Source organism: Gossypium arboreum, chromosome 7, assembly GCF_025698485.1.
Source record: "Gossypium arboreum isolate Shixiya-1 chromosome 7, ASM2569848v2, whole genome shotgun sequence".
Lineage (NCBI taxonomy): Eukaryota > Viridiplantae > Streptophyta > Magnoliopsida > Malvales > Malvaceae > Gossypium > Gossypium arboreum.
In genome coordinates this window covers 97,442,152-97,470,110 of record NC_069076.1, presented here as the reverse complement: position 1 = coordinate 97,470,110, position 27,959 = coordinate 97,442,152, and the positions used below count along the sequence as shown (strand labels likewise).

Here is a 27,959-nt window from a genome sequence, read left to right as displayed (position 1 = left end):
ACAAAATGTAATTACTTACAAAAAAAAGAAACAGGAAAAAAATATATAAAAGGTACAAAAAATCAATTAATTAAGTCCATGGTCTCAATGCTTTGAGATCGCAGACATTCTTGATGGTATCTGATGGGTTGCAAGAATGTCCGAGTAGTTGCTTTTCTTTGTCTTTGTTGAAGCAATCGCTATCTGCATCAAACCACAAACATCAATGTATGTCTAGTCGTGTACTGCAACAAGAGCATGTGTCGGAAACTACATGCATAAAGAGAGAGAGATAGAGAGAGAGAGAAAACCTGTTCATATTCCAAGTCAAATTTCAGAAACTCATCATCACAGTTCTCTACCATCTCAGCCAATCCCCTTAAATTCGTCACCAGCTTACCATTAAGAGCAAGGACCTGTATAGGATTAGGTGTTCATCAATAATAAATAAAAGAATTGAGCTACTGAAATCTAACGTAGTTGCCAATGACTAGTGATTCTAACCTGAGCGTTAACAATGTCCTCATATCCAATATTGATATCAGATACAAGAACCTTCAAAAAATTTCAAGAAAATGTCAGAACAGATCGGCAGAATATGCCCACTCTAGTAAGTAGGCATGCATATGTGTATGCAAAAACACACATAGAAGAAGAATGAAAGAACCTGAGACACCACAACAAGCTATTCATCGAGTGACTGCAGCGTTGCATGAAAGAGTTTGTCCAGTAGATTCATTGGAGCTTCATATTCATAATTGTCCCCATACTGAGCAAAATTTTCAAATACAGCATAGTTAATTTGGAAACTCCACAGATAAGCAATTTTTTCACTAACTTTTGAAAAATCAAGTTGACTACTACCATGTAGTTGATGAAAATTTAAAGTTCTACACTTTTTATGATCTAAATAATCATAAAATCTCACTATAAAAAGAAAATAACAGAACGTAAATAAGGAACAGATACAGTTGTAAACATAAATCCTGCAATTATATAATATGAAGGTGGTTTGCCCCTGTTGTGTGCCGGAATAAGCCTTCTATGTGATGTAAGTTTGATGTTGAAATTTAGAATCTCAGAATTATGTAGAACTTCAATAGCTGAACTATCCCCAGCATATTATTGTGACACTAGGTAACTAAAACCTATGTGTTCTCCATGCCTAAAAGGAACTGAAAAAACATTGAGAACAATATCAAATAAAATGTGTAAAAGGATTGAACAGATTAGACAAGAGAATACTTGAACAGTTATCAGTTTTCTTGGTAAAAATATTGATAGTATTGTTAGCTATCTATTCTGTTAATAGCATTCTATGTATTACCACTTTTGACATAACTAACAACTTCCACTAGGATATATATTCAAGTTCATAGTTGTGAAGATTGCAGCAGTAAATAGTAAGTAAATTCAAAATCAAGTACTTAATCCAAGAATTCATCTAAAAGGCATACTTAGAAAAGTTCTCCTTTCAGTGCATGACAACAAGGATTTGCTCTTATAATAGACAACTTATGAAGTTTGTGCATAATAGAAACAATGATATTTCATTTTTAGAGGGATTAAAAAAGAAGTTTTTTTAAAAAATACTTTTATAGTTGACTCACACGTTACAAACAAGGCCGCACATGTCATTCGTTCCAGTGACTTAGGTTTTTAGGGGAACAACTTGTGCCGCTAGGCCACGAGATGGGGTTTGATTAAAAATCATTCAGCAAAAGGCTTGCAAGACTCATCTCCCAATGGAAGTTTGACCCAGTGGCAAAGACTCGGGATTTTACTAAATAAATTTTCTTAAAACATTAGAAAGTAAGAATTGAGCACAATGCAATGGAGACGATGTTAGACTGGGGAAATTAGATAAAAGAGCACTTTACAAAGGTCGACCAAGGTGAAGTCCATGTAAAACGGCATCTTTCAAAATGTCATTAAAACACTTCGGTTATGGAAGGAAGACACCAATCGAAATGCCACTAAAAATGAATATATCATGTGTTTCATTTTTGTTTTAGGTTTGATATTATCAAATTTTAACATTACAAATTAGTTTAATATTTTTTTATAAAATATAATTAAAATAAGTTTGTTATACTGGTCAGTCACTTATTAGGGATTTAAGGAAGTTTGATTTTCATAACTAAATTAATGTAACAACTAAATTAATTCATAGATAGATCTATGATAAATTCAATTTGGAGAGGTTTCACAACTTAACCTAAGGACATACAATTACAATGAGGCAAACTACATCTAGGGTTATTAACATTAGTAAAATTATACTTGGATCACTTAATTTTAAAAAGTTACAAATTAATCATTGAATTATTTGAAAGTTACCGTTTAAGTCATGTAGCCATTTAGTTGCTAACAATTGTCGTATGGTCGTTAACTCACTATTCATCATAGGGTAAACTACGTCCAAGGTCACTCATCTATTAGTAATTTTACACTTTGGTCTCTCAATTTAAAAAAATTTATAAGTTAGCCACTAAATTATCCGAAGGTTTTAGGGACCTGCTTCATAGTTGTATTCCAATAATTTTGCCACTGTTCGACCTCCTCTTTTGACAAAGAAAGACATTGAATCAAATCTTTCTCCCTCCTTTTTCAACTTTATGGTTTAATTTTCCTTGAAATTACCTGAAACTCTACTGATTTAAACCTAAAGCCCTAACGGAGATGCTTTCTAATCTCTGTCCATGGTCGCTTGACCCTGACATGTTTCTCTTCTTAGCAAGACTTTCTCCTTAACCTTTTGGGTTGCGCTTCCATCCCTTGTAACTCTCTAACTAGCTCCTGATTGGATCTAGTAATTAAGTTTGAGTTTCCCTTTTTTTGTTGATATTTTGATTCTCTTTTCTCTGATTTTATTCTGTCCTTTTGCTTCTATAGGTCATGTTTGAGGCTTGTTGAAATAGGAGACTTTCTTCTCCTTTTTTTTTTTCATATTTATGTTCGTTTTGATTGTGGTTCAAATAACTCAATTATGGGTTTTTTAGGGTTATGGTTTTTATTGAAGGAGAAATGGAGAGTGAATTAAGAATGAAGGATTGTTGAGTTGGTTAGAGGTGACATAAGGCTGACAATGGCATTGTAGTGTTTGGGGCTTAAGTTGTTGATACTGCTTGGATTATCACGTTAGGGGTACTGGTGCAAAGATTGTGTGAACAAAGTGTTAACTTGTAAACTTATTAATAGTTCAAAGACCAACTTGTAACCTTTTGAAATTAAAAGATCAAAGTGTGAACTTACTATTAGTTTACTTATCCCTACATTTCACATATGTTAGCAGCTAAATGAGATAGTGACCAACTTGTAACCTTAAAACAGTTTAGTAACCAATTTATGAATTTTCGAAATTGAGTGGCCAAAGTATAAATTTATTAATAGTCGAGTGATAGTTTACTCTAATAATAAATTTAAATTGACTTTTTTATATAAATTATGGACTTAAAAGACCTATACAAAAATGAAAGAATGTTTTAACTACAGCTGGTGTACCAAAATTTTCCCTTGTAACATATCGATAAATTTGGAAAGGGCATTTATTATTTGACATAATGTCAAATTTAGTCCATAATGTTTACATATTTTGATAATTTGGCTCTTATTCTTTTTATAATTAAATTGGCCCCCAACCTTTAAAAAAATAGAGTTCAATTTGACCATCAATTTTTTCAAAAGAGTCGAATTATTGTTTTTTTTTTAACATAAAAACTAACTAAAACGTTAAATTTTTAAATATGAAATTCCATGACTATCTGCATATATTTCATACTATTTTTTCTTTTATAATCTTTTCATAAATTTTTCTTGGATTTTAATTTTTAATTTTTAATATTTTATAAATTTTAAATTATTTATTGACATGACATATAAGAAAATTAGTGTCATGTTCGAATGAAGTACAAGAGGGCTGCCATATGGATTGCCATGCCAACATCGTTAAAAAAAAATTAATGTTTTAGTCAGCATTTCCATTTAAAAAAAAAAGCAAATTGATTCTTTTTTAAAAGTTTAAGGGCCAAATTTAGGTAATAATAGAATAAGGGCAAAATTGATAAAAGATATAAACGTTGAAGGCTAAATTTGACATTATGCCTTATTATTTTTACACATGTTGATTTATAAACTCATATTTATTAATTTCAAGTTTGCATTTTAATATATATTTAATGTAAAATATCATATATATAATTTAATAAAAGTTTAATACATTATAATTATCAATTAAAGTACTTAACAAGAAAATATATACAAAATAGAAAATAAATTATATTTACTAGAAATCCTAATACATGTGTATGCATGTGGAAACTACAAATTTAATATATATATATATATATATATATATATATATATGTGTGTGTGTGTTTGTGTTTAAAAATAACATATAATAAACAATGAAACGTATGTTTGAAACTAATCAATCATAATAACGCATAAAATATGTAAGATATTAAAATAAAAATTAGATTAAATTGGGAATAAAACGAAATTTAAACACATAAATACATCATAGTAACAATAAATGCACTACAATTATTTATCATAACGTCGTCACCAATTGTGAGTTAATATCAAGTTGACTTGCGACATCAACTCAATTAACACCAATATTAGTATATATATACAACTGGCAAAGATAAAAAATTGTACACATTAAATAAAAAAAGTATGAAAAACATCAAAATGAAGCTTAGGTTGATTGATAAATTTAAGGTTTTACTAATTTAATTGATGTGGGTTCAAATCCCACAATATGTATCTTTTTATTGGTTTCTGTTAAAATTAAAAATACTAAAAAACCCTCAAATAATATCTTATTTTAATTAAAAAAGAATATTTTCATAATTTCCCTAACTGAGTTGGGACTCGTTAACGGGCGACTTCAACTCAGTAAAAAACCTAATAAATAGTATAGATACATAAGAGAAAATATTTTACATTAAAAGTTTATTTTTTTAAGTTTACTTAAAAATTATTGTAAGCGCAATAGTAAACAAATTGTTTATAAATCTAGTAAACATAAGTTTAGTCCATAGGCATGTTAATTTTAGTTATTTTATTTAAAAACTATATAAAAGTATGACAAGACAAAAAGGCCATCAAAATAATAATTGTAAGAATGTAATAAAAGGGTATTTTTTTCTTGAAATGGTTTCCACGTAAAATTATGTGTGTTCTTCTTCTTCTATTTTCGATTCTTAGCCATTATCGACGGTCTATTTTTTACACATCTTGGTTATATCCTTCATATAAATGCTTACCAATTAGATATCCTATTGGCTTGTTTAAGTTCCATGGAACTAAGCTGGCAGAGATGCCATTCATTGGCACTCGCAATATATATAGGCGCTAGGGAATGTGTCGTCGTCTTTTCTCTGCTATTGAGTCCGTAAGCTGTAAGGAGTACTTCATATAACGTATTATATTTCTGTATTATTTATTTCTTGTTACCCTATGCTTTTCATCTCCCTCCATTCCTATCCCTCCGAATCTAACTTCACATTCCAAACTTCAGCTAATAGTAGTCAATCTGATTTTTCAAAAGTTAGTGACAAAATTTCTTATCTGTGGAGTTTCCAAATAAACTATGTTGTATTTGTAAATTTTGCTCAGTATGGGAATGATTATGAATATGAAGCTCTAGTAAAGCTATTGGACAAACTCTTGCATTCAATGCCGCAGTCACCCGATGAACAATTTGTTGTGGTGTCTCAGGTTCTTTCATTCTTCTCCTCTGTGTGTGTTTGCATGCATATATGCATGCCTACTTACTAGAGTGGGCATCTTCTGTAATCTGTTTTGACATTTTCTTGAAATTTTTTGAAGGTTCTTGTATCTGATATCAATATTGGATATGAGGATATTGTTAACACTCAGGTTAGAATCACCAGCCATTGGCAACTACGTTAGATTTCAGTAGTTCAGTTCTTTTATTTATCATTGATGAACACCTCATCCTATATAAGTCCTTGCTCTTAATGGTAAGCCAGTGAAGAATTTAAGGAGATTGGTTGAGATGGCAGAGAACTCTGATGATGAGTTTCTGAAATTTGACTTAGAATATGAACAGGTTCTCTCTCTCTCTCTCTTCATACATGTAGTTACATACATGCTCTTGTTGCAGCACACGACTAGACATACATTGATGTTTATGGTTTGATACAGATAGTAGTGCTTAGAATAAAGACAGCAAAAGTAGCTACTCCGGACATTCTTGCAACCCACTATATACCATTAGCAATGTCTGTTGATCTCAAGGCATGAAAACCAGGGACTTAATTAATTGATTTTTTTTACCTTTTATTTATATATTTTCCATTTTTTGTGGGGGTACGTAATTACATTTTGTAGAATGGAGCTTCTTTAGCCTAGCTTTCACAGCGTTTTGTTATGGACTATCTATAAAAACAATGATATCTTATTTTTAGAAGGATTAAAAAAGAAACTTTTTTAAAAAATACTTTTACAATTGACACACACATTACAAACAAGTTTGCCCATGTAATTTGTACCAGTGACTTATGTTTTTAGGTGAACAGCTTGTGCCGCTAGGCCAAGTAATAAGAAACACGAAGGAGAATTAAGAATGAATAATACTTTCATCTATATTTCACAAGGCAATCAACAACGATGTATATACAAGACTTAGTGAGCAGCTGATCAATAACAGACTAACTAACTGCTAACTGTTGTTAACTGCTAACTATTGCTAACTGCTAACTGTTGCTAACAACCACAACCGTTTAATTCCTCAATATGCCTCCAGCTTTTTTAGCAATGACCTTGAGACATAACCTGAACTTTGTAAACAAAGGAGCTAATAAAGACTTAGTGAACACATTGGCTATTTGCTCTTGAGCAGGAACATGTCCTACTGTCAATCGTCTAGCAGCATTCCCTTACAAAAAAGAGATCTAATTCAACATGTTTGAATTTTGAATGTAGTACTGGATTAGCTGAAACAACAATAGCTCCAGAATTATTACACCAAACAGCAGCTTTGCGAGTAGGGGAGATGCAATTCAGACAGGAGAGACTCGAGCCAAATCACTTCAGTAACAGTGTGAGCAAAACTGCGATACTCAGCTTCAGCAGTCGACTTGGAGACGACCTTTTGTTTCTTGGATCCCCAAGTGACCGGATTCCCTCCTAGAAACATACAGAACCCCGTAGTAGATCGTTTATCATCCACATCAGATCTCCAATTTGCATCTGAGTATCTTACCAAATCCAGATTGGATGCCTTAGTGAAATGCAGGCCATAATCTATGGTGTTTTAAAGGTACCGGAGAATACGTTTCATAGCCTTAAAGTGTTGATCTAATAGTTGATGCATGAACTGGCAAACTTTATTGACAGCAAACGCAATATCAGGCCTGGTGCTGACCACGTATTGCAAAGCTCCCACAATACTTCTATAGTCAGACGCATTCTCCACTATATTCCCAACATGTCGAGACAAAGTATAGGATGTGACCATAGGTGTAGGTAAGCATTTTGTATGATCCATCTTATCTCTCCGTAGAAAATCGAGAACATACTTCTGCTGACTTAAGAACGGCCCTGCAGGAGTAGGAAGAACCTCAATGCCAAAGAAGTAAGAAAGAGATCCCAAATCTTTAAGGAAAATTTTGTGTGTAGGATTGTGACAAAATCATCAATGTTGCCTTTATGATTACCAGTAATAATGATATCATCCACATATACAAGGACATAAAGACAAACATCCTCAGTTTTTCGAACAAATAAGGACTCATCGGACTTGGTCAAAACAAAATTGGACATGGGTAAGAAGCCTCTCAATTTAGAGAACCAAGCTCTAGGAGCCTGCGTAAGACCATATAGTGCCTTCTTCAGTTTGCAAACCAAAGTCTGATCACCATGTTTTTTTTCAAAACTAGGGGCCTGAACCATGTAGATTTCTTCAGACAAATCACCATTAATAAAGGCATTATCGATGTCGAGCTGCCTAAGGTGCCAACCGAACTTTACAGCAATGGTTGTTGGCTTGACAACAGGGCTGAAAGTCTCATGGAAATCAATGCCAGCTTCCTGAAGATACCCTTTGACCACTAAACAACCTTTGTATCTGGCTATGGTGCCATCTACATACCTTTTAAGCTTAAACATCCATTTGCACCCCACAGCCCTTCTGTTGGCAGGTAAGGGAACCAAGTCCCACGTCTGATTTCTTATCAATGCATCAAACTCTTGTTTAGCAGCCAAAGCCCACTCTTTGGATGACAAGGCCTCTTCAATTGTAGCTGGTTTAGGAACACCAAACTCTGCTGAAAAAACATGTGGTTTGAAAATCCCACTCTTGGACCGGGTCTGCATGGGATGAGTGTTTACAGGAGGTGCAGATAGAGATTCATCAATCTGAAACATTGTTGGACACCACATGAGAGGTCGTGGAGGAAGAAAAACCTGATGCTTGAGGAGAGTGAGAAAATCAATTACTACTAGCCGGATCATGAGATAACACAGTAGTAGCTGGCGGAGGCTGGAAATCAGTGGACCCTGAAAAAGCAGAAATAGAAGACGAACATATTACTGGAACTTTATATTTGTGACACTGGAACTGAGGTGGAGCAACAAAAGAAATAGAACCAGCTGGAGGAGCAGAAGTAACAAATGAAAAATTTGCCTCATCAAAAACTACATGGCGAGAAACAAACAACTTGCCAGTATCATCCAGGCATTTATACCCTTTGTGAATAGGACTGTAGCCAAGGAATACACAAGGGCGAGAGCGATACTCCAGCTTATAAGTGTTAAATTGCCTTAGATAAGGGTAACACCGACAACTAAAAACTCGTACGTGCATATATGGTGGAGGGGCTTTATGTAAGACTTCATAAAGAGACTTGCCATTGAGAATAGGAATGGGAAGCCTATTAATAAGGTAGACAGCGCTGATAAAAGCATGAACCCAAAAACGTAGAGGGACATTAGCTTGAGCGAGTAAAGTTAAACCAACATCAACAATATGTCTATGCTTTCATTCCACCAACCCATTTTGCTCGGAAGTGTGAGGACATGAGAGGCGATGATGAATCCCTAGCTGAGTAAGTACCCCGGGAAAAGACCAAAATTCAGCGCCCAATTAGACTGGAAAACCTTTATGGAACAACCAAACTGAATAGCAACCAGTTTTTGGAGTTAAAAAAACTTGTCAAGAGCCTCAGACTTGTGTTTAGTGAGATACAACCAAGTATGACGAGAGTAAGCATCTACAAAAGACATATAATAAGAGTAGCCTTCAGATGAGACAAAAGCTGGTCCCCAAAGATCAGATACAATAAGTTCAAAGGGAGCTGAATATGTGGTAGTGGAAGGAGAAAAAGGTAGCTTATGGGATTTGCCAAGTTGACATGCTGAATATATTGATGACATCTTACAAGTGTTAAAAGCAATATTATTCTTATGAAGAACTGCCATGACAGTCTTATTACAAGGGTGGCCAAGTCTCTTATGCCACAAATCAAAAACCCAACTACTATCAGCTGACGACTTCAATCGAGCAGCACAAATCCTGGCTGTAAAATTACCATTCTTGAATCGGCTGGAGTTGCAAAGATCAAACTGGTACAAACTGTAATATCCTGAATTAGGGCTTAATCGAAATAGTGGTTTCGTGACCACAAATCTGAGATAGAAATAATTATTTTATAATTATTTTGATGATTATGAAATGATTGCATGATTGTGTGAAAATTTCGTGATGAAATTCTATGCCTAAAGTGCTTAAATTGAAAGTAGGGACTAAATCGAATAAGTTGCAAAACTTGCATTCTAGAAGTTTTTTGTATGAAATTGTTTTGGAACATTAATGAGGAGGTCTTAAATAGCAATTTGACCAATTTTAAGTTCATGGACAAAATTAGGACATGGAAGGAATTTTTGGAAAGTTTAGTAGTAAGGGTATTTTGGTCATTTAGTTATTAAAATGAATTAAAAACAAAAATTAAAAGCCAATTTTTGTCCATCTTCTTCATTAGGCCAAAATTTCAAGGGTTCTCCATAGCTAGGGTTTGTTTCAAGCTTCCAAGCTCCATAGTAAGTGATTCCAAGCCCTGTTTTTAATATTCTTTACGTTTTTGGAATCCCGGAAGCTCGATTAAGCTTATGCTAGCAATAATTCAACCTAGGGTTTATATTTGGAAAAATACCCGTAGGTGAAATTTGTGTATTTTGATGTTTTATGATAGAATATGAGGTTTTAAATTATGTTAGACAACTTGTGCTACTCGGTTTTGAGTGAAAACGAGTAAAAGGGCTTAATCGGCAAAAATACCTAATAGTCACAAGTATATGTTAGAGAGAGAATTTGATGTTGCCATAGAAGGAAAAAGTGATCAGCATGTTATAAAACATAAGAAAAAGGAATAAAGTTTAATTCCCGAGCCTAGGGGCAAAAGTGTAATTATGCAAAAGTTTAGGGGCAAAAGTGTAATTTTTTTAAAGTTCCTATTAAATGCTGTTTTGATAAATGTATGTATTAAATAAGATTAATTTGGTATTATAGATCAAGAAAAACGAGATTCAAGTCGTGATCGAGGAAAAGAAAAGATTGTGGACTAAATTGCAAAATCTTTATATTTTGGTACCAAGGTAAGTTCATGTGTAAATAATGTAGCATAATTGTTATTTTTAAGTTATTGATGTTAATTATATGATATGCTGATTTTTTTATCGTGAAATATTATGCTTTGTGGTTAATGTTGAGTAATATGCAAATTATGTTTACTACTTGATAAATATGAATTGCTACCGAGTATCGGTTCTGATATTCCATGGAAGACGGCAATGTGAGATCGAGTAAAAAAGCCCGTTTGAACCTTAGGAATAGATTAGGATACAAGTGACATGTCACTAGGATGGTTGAGCATTTGAACTCGTTGAGTTGAGTCCGAGTTCGTGAGATGTAACTAGGCATCCGAACTCGTTGAGTTGAGTCCGAGTTCACTTATGGATGCGAACGCCCAAGCTCATTGAGTTGAGTCCGAGTTCGCTTATGGGCGGGTTACATAGTAGCTTGGCTACATATGTGGCACTTATGTGCAAATTATCCGTGTATCCGAGTTGTATTCCGATGTGTTCAACGGGTGAAATTTCTAGTGAAATGGAAGAACACTTAAGATGCAAGTGACGTTTTGGTAAGTATTGTGAAATGGACACTTTGGACAGGTATGTTCTTAACCCTCGGGTTGAAAATAGATACAACAACGATAAGGTGGTAAGATGATGAATGATGTTTAGAAATGTGATATATGTTTTGGTGATACCATGCTAAAGTTGTTTGGTATATTTGTATTGTTATGTTACTTGTTATTTACATATGAACTTACTAAGCATAAATGCTTACTCCTTCCTTTTCATTCACTGTAGTTTTGAACAAGCTGCTCGGGGAATCGGGACAGGTCGAAAGTTCGATCACACTATCCAAAGAACTTTTATCTTGGTAAATGGCTTGTACAACTACTTAAGTATGGCATGTATAGCAATATACCTATTTTGTGTAAATAATTTTATGATATGGCCATGTTTAGTTGAGAAAATGTTTGATATTGATAAGTCATGGTGATGGCTAATTTAGATCATGTTTGATACTATGGAAGTTTAATAGGTTATCTAGTTCATAAAAATTCATGGAAAGATGAAACTTGCCTTAAAATAGAATATTGCTACAGCAATGACATGAATTTGAAAAATCACTAAAAATAGTATAAATGGAACTAAATAATGAGTAAGTTATGAAATTGAAGTTTAATGAGTCTATTTTCATGTGGATTGAACAAAACAGGCATATAAATTATATTTTATGAGATATTTAAACTTTTGTGAAACAGGGCCAGAGTGATTTCTGGATCCCCTGTTCTGACTTTAAAATTCATAATAAATTTTAATAAAATAATTAGAAGTTTTTATTTATATGTACAGATTCCTTATTGAGTCTAGTTTTAAGAAAAACAAACCTTATAGTCATTGAAATTCTGTATAGAGAGATATCTGATTTTTAATACACATATGTCAGAGCAGTCGAACCCTGAAATAGTGGGACTTTAACTAATAAAATGTACTAATTGGCCCAACCAAAAATTCTAGAAAAAAATTAGTAAATATATATATGAGTCTAGATTTATGGAAAATTTACGAATCTTGATTTTGAGTTTCATAAATCGAGATATGATTTTTCTTGTAACTATGACGCGAGTAGCTAGAAAGTTGTGAATGTAGAAACAAATGATTTGAAGTTCTTAAATTAATAAATTATGTTCGGTAACCCCTCAAGCTTGACTCCGGTGATGATCTCGGGCGTGGGGGCGTTACACAAACCATTAAGCATGTGGCCCTCCAATAATATTATCCCTGTCTTGATATCCTTCACAAAATAATGTCGAGGATAAAATTCAAAATAAACTTAGTTATCACTAGCAAACTATGCAACAGACAGTAGGTTTTTGCAAATATGAGGAACATGCAAAATATTTTTCAGGTGAAAAACCCTATTACCATATGCAAAACAACTGGAACTAGTGTGAGCTACAGACACTGGCACACCATTTCCCATAAAGAGCTTGTTGGTACCTGTGTTTAGTGTTGATTCCTGTAAGTTGTCCAGATCATTCGTCACATTATTAGATGCACATGAGTCAGGGTACCAGACCTTTCCATTCGTGAAACATAGCCTTTTCTTGGAGACTACATTTGCTTGCAAATTTGTTCCTTGATTCTTGCTATTGTGAGAACAACAATGCGAACCATTGCAGGACAAAGGAGAGGGACCTTGAAACTGATGATAGTGAACCTGCATCGGCTGATCAGAAACACCCTCAAACGACTCATCAAATCGATAATAACACTTCTGAACTGTATGACCAATTCGGCCACATAGCTGACACTGAGGCTTGTTGTGGAAAAATTTTCGACCTCTGTCTCTACCACGAGAGGACCGACCACGACCCCTGTAAGATGTCCCGAAGCCTTTAGTAGACTGACCAGTGTTGCTACTAGTAGAAACATTCTGTTGAGTAATATTCACCTGAAAAGCTATACTGGACACCAAATCTTGTTGTCAAGTCTCACAATCCAACAACATGTCAGTAAGAAGATCGAGAGAAACATTCATCGCAGAAGCCACAACTCCTATGGACTCATACTCTACTGGTAGACCAGCAAGAACAATGCTAACCTGTTCTTGCTCAGTAATGAAATTTCCTGCAGCCATGAGAGTGTCACACAGGTTTTGAACCTTAGCCAAGTAATCTTTGACCTTTAAGGACCCTTTCTTCTGAGAATAAAGAGAATGTCTCAAAGTAGAGACTGCTAAAATGGACTTCAAAGCCAACCTACACAAATCAATATTCCAGACCTCAAAACTAGTTTTGGCACCAATGAGATGAACCAGAACATCATCACTAACAGTGGGTAACAGCCATGAGGCTAACAGCTTATCTTGTTGGACGTGAAACAAGAACTCGGGATTGGGAACAAGAGTCCCATCATTATCAACAACAGACTGCGGAGGAATAACAGTAGTACCAAGAACAAATTTATGCAAACCATACCCTTCAAGGATGAGCATCACCTATTGTTTCCATAACAAAAAGTTATGACCATTGAGTTTGACTATTTCATGTTTAGGAAACTGATGAACTTTGCGCAAAAGGCCAAGACCAGGATCGAGAGTCGAGCCATCTCCTAGAGCAGTCGTAGTAAACTACTGTCGATTGTCGTCATTGTTGCCGGAAATAGCTTCAGTACCTATTAAAAAAAAACTTATGGCTGTGATACCATAATAAGAAACACAAGGAGAATTAAGAATGAATAATACTTTCATCTATATTTCACAAGGCAATCAACAACGATATATATTCAAGACATAGTTAGCAGCTGATCAATAATAGACTAACTAACTGCTAACTGTTGTTAACTACTAACTGTTGCTAACTGCTAATTGTTGCTAACAACCATAACCATTTAATTCCTCAATACCAAGAGATGGGGTTTGATTAAAAATCATTCAGTGAAAGGCTTGCAAGACTCGTCTCCCAATGGAAGTCTAACCCAGTAGCATAGACTCGGAATTTTACTAAATAAATTTTCTTAAAACATTGGAAAGTGAGAATTAAGCACAATGCGATGGAGACGATGTTTGGAGCAGGGAAAATAGATAAAATAGGACTTTACAAAGGTCGAACAAAGTGAAGTCCATGTAAAATGACATCTTTCGAAGTGTCATGAAAACACTTCGGTTATGGAAGGAAATGTCACTAAAAATGGATATATCATGTGTTTCGTTTTTATTTTAAGTGTGATATTATCAAATTTTAACATTATAAATTGGTTTAATATTTTTTATAAAATATAATTAAAATAAGTTTGTTATCTTGGTCATTCATTTGTTGGATCTATTATAAATTCAATTTGGAGGATTTCACAACTAAATTATATTACATAATCATTACTTTTTAAAAAATTTAATATAAAAATAGACAGGTTAACTAAGGACATAACAACAATAATAATAATGAGGTAAACTACATCCAGGGTTATCAACATTAGTAAAACTATACTTGGATCATTTAATTTTAAAAAGTTACAAATTAATCATTGAATTATTCGAAAGTTACCGTTTAAGTCATGAAGCCATTTAGTTGCTAACAATTGTCGTATGGTCGTTAACTCACTATTCATCATAGGGTAAACTACGTCCAAGGTCACTCATCTATTAGTAATTTTACACTTTGGTCTCTCAATTTAAAAAAAAGTTATAAGTTAGCCATTAAATTACTTGAAGATTTTAGGGTTTTCGGGACTTCCTTCATAGTTGTATTCCAATAATTTTGCCACTGTTCGACCTCCTCTTTTGACAAAGAAAGACATTGAACCAAATCTTTCTCCCTCCTTTTTCATTTTTATGGTTTTATTTTCCTTGAAATAACCTGAAACTCTACTGATTTAGACCTGAAGCCCTAAAGGAAATGCTCTCCAATCTTTGTTCGTGGTCGCTTGACCCCAATATGTTCCTCTTCTTAGCAAGACTTTCTCCTTGACCTTTTGGGTTGAGCTTCCATCCCCTGTAACTCTCCAACTAGCTCTTGATTGGATCTAGTAAGTTTGAGTTTCCTTTTTTTTTTTTTGTTGATATTTTGATTCTCTTTTCTCTGATTTTATTATGTCCTTTTGCTTATGTAGGCCATGTTTGAAGTTTGTTGAAATAGGAGACTTCCTTCTCCATTTTTTTTCATATTTATTTTCATTTTGATTGTGGTTCGAATAACTCGATTATGGATTTTTTAGGGTTATGGTTTTTGTTGAAGGAGAAATGGTGAGTGAATTAAGAATGAAGGGTTGTTGAGTTGGTTACAGGTGACATAGAGCTGACAATGGCATTGCTAGTGTTTGGGGCTTAAGTTTTCGATACTGTTTGGATTATCACGTTAAGGGTATTGGTGCAAAGATTGTGTGAACAAAGTGTTAACTTGTAAACTTATTAATAGTTCAAAGACCAACTTGTAACCTTTTGAAATTAAAAGATCAAAGTGTGAACTTACTATTAGTTTACTTATCCCTACACTTCACATATGTTAGCAGCTAAACGAGATAGTGACCAACTTGTAACCTTAAAACAATTTAGTAACCAATTTATGATTTTCGAAATTGAGTGACCAAAGTATAAATTTATTAATAGTCGAGTGATAGTTTACTCTAATAATAAATTTAAATTGACTTTTATATATAAATTATGGACTTAAAAGATGTATACAAAAATGAAAGAATATTTTAACTGCACCTGGTGAACCAAAATTTCCCCTTTTAACATATCGATAAATTTGGAAAGGGCATTTATTATTTGGCATAATGTCAAATTTAGTCCACAATGTTTACATATTTTGATAATTTGGCTCGTATTCTTTTTATAATTAAACTGGCCCTCAACCTTTAAAAAAATAGAGTTCAATTTAATTATCAATCTTTTCAAAAGAGTTGAATTATTTTTTAACATAAAACTAACTAAAACGTTAAATTTTTAAATTTGAAAGTTCGCATGACTATCCACATATATTTCATACTACTTTTTAATTTTTATAATCATTTTATAAATTTTTCTAGGATTTTAATTTTTTATTTTTAATATTTTATAAATTTTAAATTATTTATTGACATGATATATAAAAAATAAGTGTCATGTCAGAATGAAGTACAAGAGGACTGCCATATGGATTGCCATGCTAACACCATTAAAAAAATTTAATGTTTTAGTCAGCATTTTCATTTAAAAAAAGCAAATTGATTCTTTTAAAAGTTTAAGGGCTAAATTTAAGTAAAATAGTAAATTGATTTTTTTAAAAGTTTATTTTTTAAGTTTACTTAAAAATTATTATTAGCTAATGGTAAATAGTTTGTTTATAAATCCAATAAACATAAGTTTAGTCCATAGGCATGTTAATTTTAGTTATTTTATTTAAATACTATATAAAAGTATGACAAGACAAAATGTCATCAAAATAGTAATTGTAAGCATGTAATAAAAGGGTATTTTAAACATTTCTTAACCGAGTTGGTATTTAGTTAATCCGTGACACCAACTCAATTAAAGCTTTTTTAATAGTATAGATATACAATTGATGGGGATAATAAATTTGTGCACATTAAAATAAAAACATATGAAAAAATTAAAATGAAGTTTTTGTTGAGTGATAAATTTAATTTTTTAATTTAATTGGCGAGGTTCAAATATCACCACATATATATTTTTATTGTTCGTGTTAAAATAAAAAGATTAAGTATTCTCAAATAATATAACTTGTTCTAATTACGGAAGAATATTTTTATAATTTTCGTAATTGAGTTGAGATATGATTGATAGATGACACAAACTTAGTAAAAGCTTAATAAATAATATGGATTTATGATATTATTAAAATTTATAAAAATTATAAAATGATTTGATATATTATTGTTGATCCATTCATCAAAGAAACTAACGTAGATTTACTTACACATACAGCACTTTTTTTAATGAGAGTGTAAAATATACTAGATATTAACAGTGTAAAATTTTAATGTAAATTATACAATTGGTCATTGAACTTTTATAAAATTTCATTTTGGACATTAAAAATAAAAGTTTGCAATAAGGGCACTGTTGTTAGCAAATGTTTTTTGTCACCCTGTTAATTTGGGGGTTAGGCAATGTTATTGTATACTCATTTTAGTCACTTAAATTTAGTAAATTTTATTTTGATCATTCATTTTATAATTTTAATTTATTTTATTTTTTAAAATTTATTTTAGTTTTTTTTCAATAAAAGGAAAAACTTAGGTTCTTACATGGAAAAACCATTTTATCTTTTTAATTTTCTTTACATTTTTTAGAATTAATGTTTGTTTTTTAGTAAAAGGGAAAATTTTGGGGTTTACAACAAAATACATAGGCTTTCAAATTAAAAGAAATAATTCTTGACAAATTAAAAGGTGAAGAATGAATTCAACTCCTCTAAAAAAAAGAAAAAAACTATTTTAAAAATTACAAGAAATAAATCTTGCATAACAAAACAAACCCCTAATATTAATCAAAACAATTCTCGCAATGAAGAAATCTTTACATATACTAACTAAATATATTAGTTCTAAACCCGAATTGAATTAGAAGACCATAACTCCGCGCCTAATTTATATTAAACTATAATCATGTATAGTTTTGGATTTACCCTAAAAAGATTCTATAACTAGTTAACTTTCCGCCCTAATATAGAGCTAAGAAACTCCCCAAACAACCCCATAACCCCGACCCTCTTCCCCCCATCCTCTCGCCTTGCCGCCGTGTTTCCAACGGCACCGCCATTGGACTTGGCCGTAGATCCTATTGGTGCTCAAGTGGTACCGGCAATGGATGCAGTGGTGAAGGTGTTTTGCATTCACACCGAGCCCAACTTCTCGATGCCTTGGCAGAGAAAAAGACAGTATAGTTCCAGCAGTAGTGGGTTCGTGATCAGCGGAAGAAGGGTTTTAACAAATGCGCATTCAGTCGAACATTACACTCAAGTTAAAGTTAAGAAACGTGGGTCTGATACTAAGTACTTGGCTACTGTCCTTTCTATTGGAACCGAATGTGATATTGGTATGTTCAGTTCTTACAATTAAATTCCTAATAATGCATATTGTTGAGTGTTTTTCTGCGTTTTATTTAGACGGTGGTGTATGTCTATACATACTAGGTTTCATGCATAGTTACCATGTGTGATCTCATGTGTGACTTTGCAAGACCATGTTGGTATCTCCTGACATATTAATTAGGTTTGATGCATATAGATACGGATACTATTCTAGACTTAACAAGTATTTATTTATGGGATCCCATGGTTATCTCGCTTGTGACTTCACGAGAGAATATAGGTACCTCCTACAAGCACCCATTATCATGCAAACTTGGTCTGCAAACTCAGCCTGCTAGACTGTTGGCATAATAGGAAATTATAATAATCGCACAAATCATATATTGAAATTGAATACCCTGTGTATAATCTAATGATTAGAATTATCTAGTATCACTGTCCTCAAGTTATCTTGCCATGCTAAAATTAAAGATTAATTGCCATGCATTCTGTTGAAAGAAAATTGCTAATTTCTTCAAGTGGAGAGCGGTGGCAATGGTTTCTTTTGCCCATAGCGGTGAAGCTTGTAACATTGACTGTTTGCTAAGTAGGTTACTTGGGGTGTAAGGACTGTTATCTCTCACTCTATATTTGTTTCTCAAATTTTGAGAGGTAGAGTTTATTGTTTTAGATAAGAGTGCGAGTATTCTGTCAGTGTTGGCGTCACATGCAGGGTACAAAGTAGAAAACTGACTTATGGTTAATGAGTGCTGAATGTAAATTGATTTGGAGGTTATGCTTGGTTAATGAGAAAAGGATTGATGAAGAATTCTTATATAGTACAAGAAAAGGAGAGGAAAGTTCAAACCAGTCATGGTGTAGTGTGAACTAACGTTGAAGAAAGAAGTGGTTAGACATTAGTCAGTAGAGTATGATGTAAAAATAATTGACATTCTGGAGGTCATCTTCATGATTTCAGATAATTGCTTTTATTCTTTATTTGGTTGAATGCATGATTTGGTTTATGTGGTGAAGCAGCAATGCTTACAGTTAACAATGATGAGTTCTGGGAAGGAGTGTCACCAGTGGAATTTGGAGAATTACCTGCTCTTCAAGATGCTGTAACTGTTGCTGGTTACCCCATTGGGGGAGATACAATTTCTGTAACAAGCAGAGTTGTATCACGTATAGAAATCCTGTCTTATATTCACGGGTCAACAAAGCTCCTTGGCTTGAAGGTTACATGATTTCTTTTCTAGCAGTTGTTTCTCTGTGTTGCAAACCATAAAAGATTTAATATGTTATCTATTCTGCATGATTATTTGCAGATAGATGCTGCTATAAACTTTGGAAACACTGGTGGGCCTGCCTTCAATGATAAAGGCCATTGTGTGGGAATCACATTTCAGTCTCTCAGACAAGACGAAGCAGAAAATATAGGGTATGTGATACCAACACCAGTCATCCAGCATTTTATCCAAGACTATGAGAAGAATGGAGCCTATACTGGTAATTTAGTTTGGGTCTTTTAAATAATACTTTTTATTTGTAGTGTTCATTTCTTCTTTTTTGTTTTTTAATTGTGTGATGCATGTACTATTTGGTTCATTGTGATTAAAGTTTCATGGTCGCACTTTTATGCTAGGATTCCCTATTTTGGGGATTGAGTGGCAAAAAATGGAAAACCCTGATTTGCGTAAAGCAATGGGCATGAAACCTGAACAGAAAGGTGTTCGAATCAGAAGAGTTGATGCCACAGCTCCAGAATCAGGGGTTTTGAAGTCATCAGATATTGTGCTCAGCTTTGATGGGGTTGATATTGCCAATGATGGAACGAGTAAGTTGTTCTTTTTGTATACAATAAATAAATATTTGCGCACACAAACTTGTACACTATTTATCCTTCAGAGAAATCGATTTGCATATTCCATGTTTTTTCCAATTGAAATTATTATGCACAAACTTTCACTCTATCATAAGTGCAGTTCCTCGTACCCATTAAAATCAACTGGTTACTACTAGTTTGAACTAAATGTGTATGTTCCCTGTAAAATAATGAGGGTGGCACTGAAAGGAGAATTTTTCTGAGGATGCCTTTAAGATGAATTATTGGATTAACTTGATTTTGAATTTATTTACTATTTACTGCTGCAATCTTTACAATTATGAACTTGAATATATATCCTAGTGGAAGTTGTTAGTTATGTCAAAAGTGGTAATACATAGAATGCTATTAACTTGAGAACATATAGCTAACAATCCTATCAATATTTTTACCAGGAAAACTGATAACTGTTCAAGTAGTCTCTTGTTTAATCTATTCAATTTTTCTACACATTTTATCTGATATTGTTCTCATGTTTTTTCAGTTCCTTATAGGCATGGAGAACGCATAGGTTTTAGTTAGTGTCACAAAAATATATTGGGGATAGTTCAGCTATTGAAGTTCTACGTAATTCTGAGATTCTAAACTTCAACATCAAATTTACATCACACAGAAGGCTTATTCCGGCACACAATGGGGGCAAACCACCTTCATATTATATTATTGCAGGATTTGTATTTACAATTGTATCTGTTCCTTATTTACGTTCTGAGGTATGCTGTTTTCTTTTAATAGTGAGATTTTATGATTATTTAGATATAAAAAGTGTAGAACTTTAAATTTTCATCAACTACATAGTAGTAGTCAATTTGATTTTTCAAAAGTTAGTGACAAAATTGCTTATCTTTGGAGTTTCCAAATTAACTATGCTGTATTTGAAAATTTTTCTCAGTATGGGGACAATTATGAATATGAAGCTCCAATGAATCTATTGGACAAACTCTTTCATGCAACGCCACAGTCACCCGATGAACAGCTTGTTGTGGTGTCTCAGGTTCTTTCATTCTTCTCCTGTGTGTTTTTTGCATGCACATATGCATGCCTACTTACTAGAGTGGGCATATTCTGCTGATCTGTTCTGACATTTTCTTGAAATTTTTTTAAGGTTCTTGTATCTGATATCAATATTAGATATGAGGACATTGTTAACGCTCAGGTTAGAATCACCAGTTATTGGCCACTACGTCAGATTTCAGTAGTTCAGTTCTTTTATTTATCATTGATGAACACCTCATCCTATACAGGTCTTTGCTCTTAATGGTAAGCCGGTGACGAATATAAGGAGATTGGCTGAGATGGTAGAGAACTGCGATGATGAGTTTCTGAAATTGGACTTGGAATATGAACAGGTTGTCTCTCTCTCTCTCTTCATGCATGTAGTTTCCGACACATGCTCTTGTTGCAGTACACGACTAGACATACATTGATGTTTGCGGTTTGATGCAGACAGTAGTGCTTCGAACAAAGACAGCAAAAGCAACTACTCCGGACATTCTTGCAACCCACTGTATACCATCAGCAATGTCAGCTGATCTCAAAGCATTGAGACCATGGACTTAATTAATTGATTTTTTGTACCTTTTATATATAGCTTTTCCTGTTTCTTTTTTTTTTTTTGTGCATGATTATATTTTGTAGAATGGAGCTTCTTTAGCCTAGCGTTATATAGAAACAATGACATCTCTTTTTTAGAGGGATTAATACAGTTGACTCACACATTACGAACAAGGTTGCCCATGTAATTCGTATCAATGACTTAGGTTCAATATTTTGGTTGTGATATTATCAAATTTTAACATTATAAATCAGTTTAATATTTTTTTTATAAAAATATAATTAAAATAAGTTGATATATTGGTTTGTTGACCTACTTTATCCCAACAATAGTGAGGGTGGCATTAAAAGGAGAATTTTTTTGAGGATGCCTTTTAGATGAATTCATGGACTAACTTAATTATTAATCTATTTACAACTAACTATTCAAGTATTCTCTTTTCTAATCTGTTCAATCTGTCTACACATTTTTCTGATGTTGTTCTCAATGTTTTCGCAATTCCTTTTAGGCATGGAGAATGCGTAGGCTTTAGTTACCTAGTGTCACAAAAATATGCTGGGGATAGTTCAGCTATGAAAGTTCTACGTAATTTTAAGATTCTAAATTTCAACATCAAGCTTACATCACAAAGAAGGCTTATTCCAGCACACAACCAAGGTAGACATGCTTCGTATTATATATTTGCAGGATTTGTGTTTACAATTGTATCTATTCCATATTTATGTTCTGAGGTATGTTGATTACTTCAAAATATATTGTCTGTCACAATAATAATAATAAAATGTCTGCTAAAGACTTAGCTAGCTTCGATGCTATAAAATGAAAGATTGATATTTTTATGTTATTTTTGTGTTCCTCTTTGGGCATTTCAAAAAGTAGAAGATATGAATATATTGTTATTTTTTTGTTGCACTATCAATCTTTCATTTTATAGCATCAAAGCTAGCTAAGTCTTTAACAGGCATTATTTTATTATTATTGTGACAGGCAATATATTTTGAAGTAATCAACATACCTCAGAACATAAATATGTAACAGATACAGTTGTAAACACAAATCCCACAAATCCTGCAAATATATAATATAAAGCATGTCTGCCCTCGTTGTGTGCTGGAATAAGCCTTCTGAGTGATGTTAAAATTTAGATTCTTAGAATTACGTTAATCCATGAATTCATCTAAAAGACACCTCAAAAAAGTTCTCCTTTTAATGCCATCCTCACTATTGTTGGGATAAAGTAGGTCAACAAACCAATATATCAAACTTATTTTAATTATATTTTTATAAAAAAAATATTAAACTGATTTATAATGTTAAAATTTGATAATATCACAACCAAAATATTGAACCTAAGTCATTGATACGAATTACATGGGCAGCCTTGTTCGTAATGTGTGAGTCAACTGTATTAATCCCTCTAAAAAAGAGATGTCATTGTTTCTATATAACGCTAGGCTAAAGAAGCTCCATTCTACAAAATGTAATCACGCACAAAAAAAAAAAAAAGAAACAGGAAAAGCTATATATAAAAGGTACAAAAAATCAATTAATTAAGTCCATGGTCTCAATGCTTTGAGATCAGTTGACATTGCTGATGGTATACAGTGGGTTGCAAGAATGTCCGGAGTAGCTGCTTCTGCTGTCTTTGTTCGAAGCACTACTGTCTGCATCAAACCACAAACATCAATGTATGTCTAGTCGTGTACTGCAACAAGAGCATGTGTCTGAAACTACATGCATGAAGAGAGAGAGAGAGAAAACCTGTTCATATTCCAAGTCCAATTTCAGAAACTCATCATTGCAGTTCTCTACCATCTCAGCCAATCTCCTTAAATTCGTCACCGGCTTACCATTAAGAGCAAAGCCTTCTGAGTGATGTAAGTTTGATGTTGAAATTTAGAATCTTAGAATTACGTAGAACTTTAACAGCATATTTTTGTGACACTAGGTAACTAAAACCTATACATTCTCCATGCCTAAAAGGAACTGAGAAAACATTGAGAACAATATCAGAAAAAATGTGCAGACAGATTGAACAGATTAGAAAAGAGAATACTTGAATAGTTAGTTGTAAATAGATTAATAATTAAGTTAATGCATGAATTCATCTAAAAGACATCCTCAGAAAAGTTCTCCTTTTAATGCCACCCTCACTATTGATTTTCCAGGAAACATACACGGTTATTTAGTTCAAACTAGTAGTAACCAGTTGATTTTTACGAGTATGACGAACTGCTCTTATGATAGAGTGAAAGTTGGGTCTTATGACAACAAAGATTTGCTCTTATAATAGACAACGTATGAAGTTTGTGCATAATAATATCAATTGGAAATACCATGGAATATGCAAATCGATTTCTCTGAAGGCTAAATAGAGTACAACTTTGTGTGCGCAAATATTTATATATTGTATTCAAAAAGAACAACTTACCCGTTCCATCATTAGCAATATCAACCCCATCAAAGCTGAGCACAATATCTGATGACTTCAAAACCATAGATTCTGGAGCTGTGGGATCAACTCTACAGATTCGAACACCTTTCTGTTCAGGTTTCATGTCCATTGCTTTACGCAAATCAGGGTTTTCCATTTTTTTGCCACTCAATCCCCAAAATAGGGAATCCTAGCATAAAAGTGCGGCCATGAAACTTTAATCACAATGAAGCAAATAGTACATGTATCACACAATTAAAAAAAGAAGAAGAAGAAATGAACAGTACGTATAAAAAGTATTATTTAAAAGACCCAAATTAAATTACCAGTATAGGCTTCATTCTTCTCATAGTCTTGGATAAAATGCTGGATGACTGGTGTTGGTATTACATACCCTATATTTTCTGCATCTTCATGTTTGAGAGACTGAAATGCGATTCCCACACAATTGCCTTTATCATTGAAGGCAGGCCCACCAGAGTTCCCAGAGTTTATAGCAGCATCTATCTGCAAATAATCATGCAGAATACATACTATATGAAATCTTTCACGGTTGCAATGCGGAGAAACAAATGCTAGTAAAGAAATCATGTAACCTGCAAGCCAAGGAGCTCTGCTGACCTGTGTACATAAGACGAGATTTCTATACCTGATACAACTCCACTTGTTACAGAAATCGTATCTCCCCCAATGGGGTAACCAACAACAGTTACAGCATCTTGAAGAGCAGGTAATTCTCCAAATTCCACTGGTGACACAACTTCCCAGAACTCATCATCGTTAACTGTAAGCATTGCTGCTTCACCACATAAACCAAATCATGCATTCAACCAAATAAAGAATAAAAGCAATTATCTGAAATCATGAAGATGACCTCCAGAATGTCAATTATTTTCACATCATACTCTACTCACTAATGTCTAAGCACTTCTTTCTTCAATGTTAGTTCACACTACACCATGACTGGTTTGAACTTTCCTCTCCTTTTCTTGTACTATATAAGAATTCTTCATCAATCCTTTTCTCATTAACCGAGCATAACCTCCAAATCAATTTACATTCAGCACCCATTAACCATAAGTCAATTTTCTACTTCCCTGCATATGATGCCAACACTGATAGAATACTCGCACTCTTATCTGAAACAATAAACTCGACCTCTCAAAAATTGAGAAACAAATATATATATATAGAGAGAGAGAGAGAGTGAGAGAGAAAGTCCTTACACCCCAAGTAACCTACTTAGCAAACAGTCAATGTTACAAGCTTCACCGCTATGGGCAAAAGAAACCACTGGCACCCCTCCCCACTTGAAGAAATTAGCAATTTTCTTTCCACAGAATGCATGGCAATTACTCGTTAGTTTGAGCATGGCAAGATAACTTGAGGGCAATGATACTAGTTAGCGATAATTCTAATCATTACATTATACACAGGGTATTCATTTTCAACATATGATTTGTGCGATTATTAAAATTTCCTATTATGCCGACAGTCTAACACGTTGAACTGAAGCATTAATAGTATTCCATATGCAGTATTAGAAATTTAATTGTAAGAACCGAACATACCAATATCACATTCAGTTCCAATGCAAAGGACGGTAGCCAAGTACTTAGTATTAGACCAACGTTTCTGAACTTTAACTCGAGCTTAATATTCGACTGAATGTGCATTTGTTAAAACCCTTCTCCCGCTTATCAGGAACCAGTAGTGCTGGAACTATATTGTCTTTTTCTCTGCCAAGGCAACGAGAAGTTGGGCTCGGTGTGAATGCAAAACACCTTCACCACTGCATCCATTCCCGGCACCACTCGAGCAGCAATAGGATCCCCGGCTAACTCCCCGCCTCCACTTCCTCCTCCAAGTCCAATGGCGGTGCCGTCGGAAACATGGCGGCAAGGAGATAGAATTGGGGGAGGGGGGAGGGGGAAGAGGGTCGGGATTATCGGGGAGTTTCTTAGGGCGACCACGAGGGCGGGAAGCGGTGGTAGTGATTTCGACGGCGGATTGTAAGGGTTGGGAGGGGGTAGGGTTTTTGGGTTTTCCGCCTCTTTTTCTTTTGGTATCCCGCATTTTTACTAATTACGAAATTAGTAAGGAAGGAAGACGAATCAATTAACGGGATAACCTTCTTCTAAGGGATCAATGTAGGGAAATATCCAAGAACAAGAAGAAAGAAACGGTTGAGTTTTCTTTCCTTCTATTCATTCAGTTGATGTTGGACAAAGTACGAAATTAGTAAGGAAGGAAGACAAATCAACTAACTGGATAACCTTCTTCTAAGGGAAATATACAAGAAGAAGAAGACGAAAGAAACGGTTTTCAAATATACATTTCATGTTTTAAAAACAATAATAAATAAAATAAATAAGGGCAAATAAAGAACTTAAAAAAGTAAATAAAAAAGTAATAAGATAAATAAAATAAATAAAGACAAATTTGACGTAATAAAACAAAATAATAGGATAAAACTTAAAACAAGTAAAAAAAAAAACAAAGTTTCGAAATCTTGCCCCAGTTAATTTGGCTTTTTAGGTAAAATTGCTAAAGTTCCAATTATACTTTTAAAAATCACAATATTTTTTTAGTATTTATATACGTGGCTCCATTTTATATAATTCCACAAAAAAATTAATTTTTAGTGTAGATTGCTAACATGACAAGTTGGTGGCGCTAAATTCTTTGACTCCACCAACTTTTATTATAGATTTTAAATTATTTACGTATTTAATTAAAAAATAGGTCATTTATGTAATTAATTAAATTTTTTGAGTTATTTTTATAAAAAAGCCTGTTGGACAGCTTTTCATTTGTATGCAAGTAACTCGGCCTTTTTTATTAAAATAACCCCTTAATTTTAATTAAATACCAAAATGACCCACTTTTTTAATTAAACACTAAAATGACCTGAAATCTATAATAAAAGTTGGTGGAGCCAAATTATATGGCACCACCAACTTTCCACGTCAGCAGAGAGTATAAAAAATTAATTTTTTAGTGGAACTATTTAGAATGACGTCACCTGTATAAATACCAGAGAAATACTAAAATTTTTAGAAACATGAGAGGACTTTAAAAAAATTAACTATTTTTTTGGTAGAGCCAACTTAAATGGCGCCACCATATTCTGCCATGTCAATCTTTTTTTTTTTTTACTTTTTGACTTTTTAACTTTTCTTTTGTCTTATTTATTTATTTATTTATTTTATTTATTTATTATTATTAACTTTAAAATTTTTGAAATATATATTTGAAATATTTTATTAATATATATTTTAAAATTTTAAATATATATTTTGAAATTACTTTTTAAATTTTAAATATTATTTTTAAATATTTAAATATTTTAAACTTTCAAATTTGTTATTAGTTTTATAATAATTTAAATATTATTTAATTTGTTTTACAATATGATTTTTAAATTATTTTAAAGATATTCAAATCATTTTTAAATTATATTTAAAAGTTAAAAATAATATTTTATTTTAAAAGTGAAATTTGAATTAATAAAAAATTAAAAATATTTTTATTTTCTAAAATACTACAAGTTTTAAAAAATGAGAGACTTAAAATAAATTTTCATTTTTTGGTGGAGCCAACTTAAATGGCATAACCAAACTTCACCACACCATCTTTCACTTTTTTTTACTTATTTATTATTTTTTAGTTTTTACTATCTTTTGTCTTTTCTTTAAATTTTTTTAAGTTTTATATTTTTCTTGTTTTATTTTGTTTATTTATTTATTTTTATTAATTTTAAAAATTTAAAATATATAGTTGAAATGTTTTATAATATATATTTTTAAATTTTAAATATTATTTTAAATTATTTTTAAATTTTGAATATTATTTTTAAAATATTAAAATATATATTTTTAATAATATAAAATATTTAAATATTTTAAAGATATGAGCTTTTAAATTTATTATTAGTTTTTAATATTTTAAATATTATTTAATTTGTTTTATAATATTTTAAATATTAAT

At 32.6% G+C, this 27,959-nt stretch overlaps 1 protein-coding gene, 1 long non-coding RNA gene and 1 pseudogene across 2 annotated transcripts; 1 reads left to right on the top strand and 2 right to left on the bottom strand.

Moving 5' to 3' along the window:
• Positions 1–84: 84 nt before the first annotated feature.
• LOC108485203 (protease Do-like 9) lies at positions 85–26,032 on the bottom strand (annotated as a pseudogene).
• Positions 17,623–21,785, top strand: LOC108486691 (protease Do-like 9). The gene is given in 10 exon segments (XM_017790872.2): positions 17,623–18,121; positions 19,134–19,333; positions 19,424–19,604; positions 19,741–19,932; positions 20,465–20,494; positions 20,497–20,693; positions 20,873–20,974; positions 21,086–21,136; positions 21,225–21,329; positions 21,427–21,785. Coding segments are annotated over 10 exon segments (1,404 nt in total). The 5' UTR covers positions 17,623–17,889; the 3' UTR covers positions 21,541–21,785.
• On the bottom strand, positions 22,855–23,956 carry LOC128295367 (uncharacterized). The gene is made up of 2 exons (XR_008285816.1): positions 23,297–23,956; positions 22,855–23,199 (listed from the first exon to the last, which is right to left on the bottom strand). It is a non-coding gene; the product is annotated as an uncharacterized LOC128295367 (long non-coding RNA).
• Positions 26,033–27,959: the final 1,927 nt, after the last annotated feature.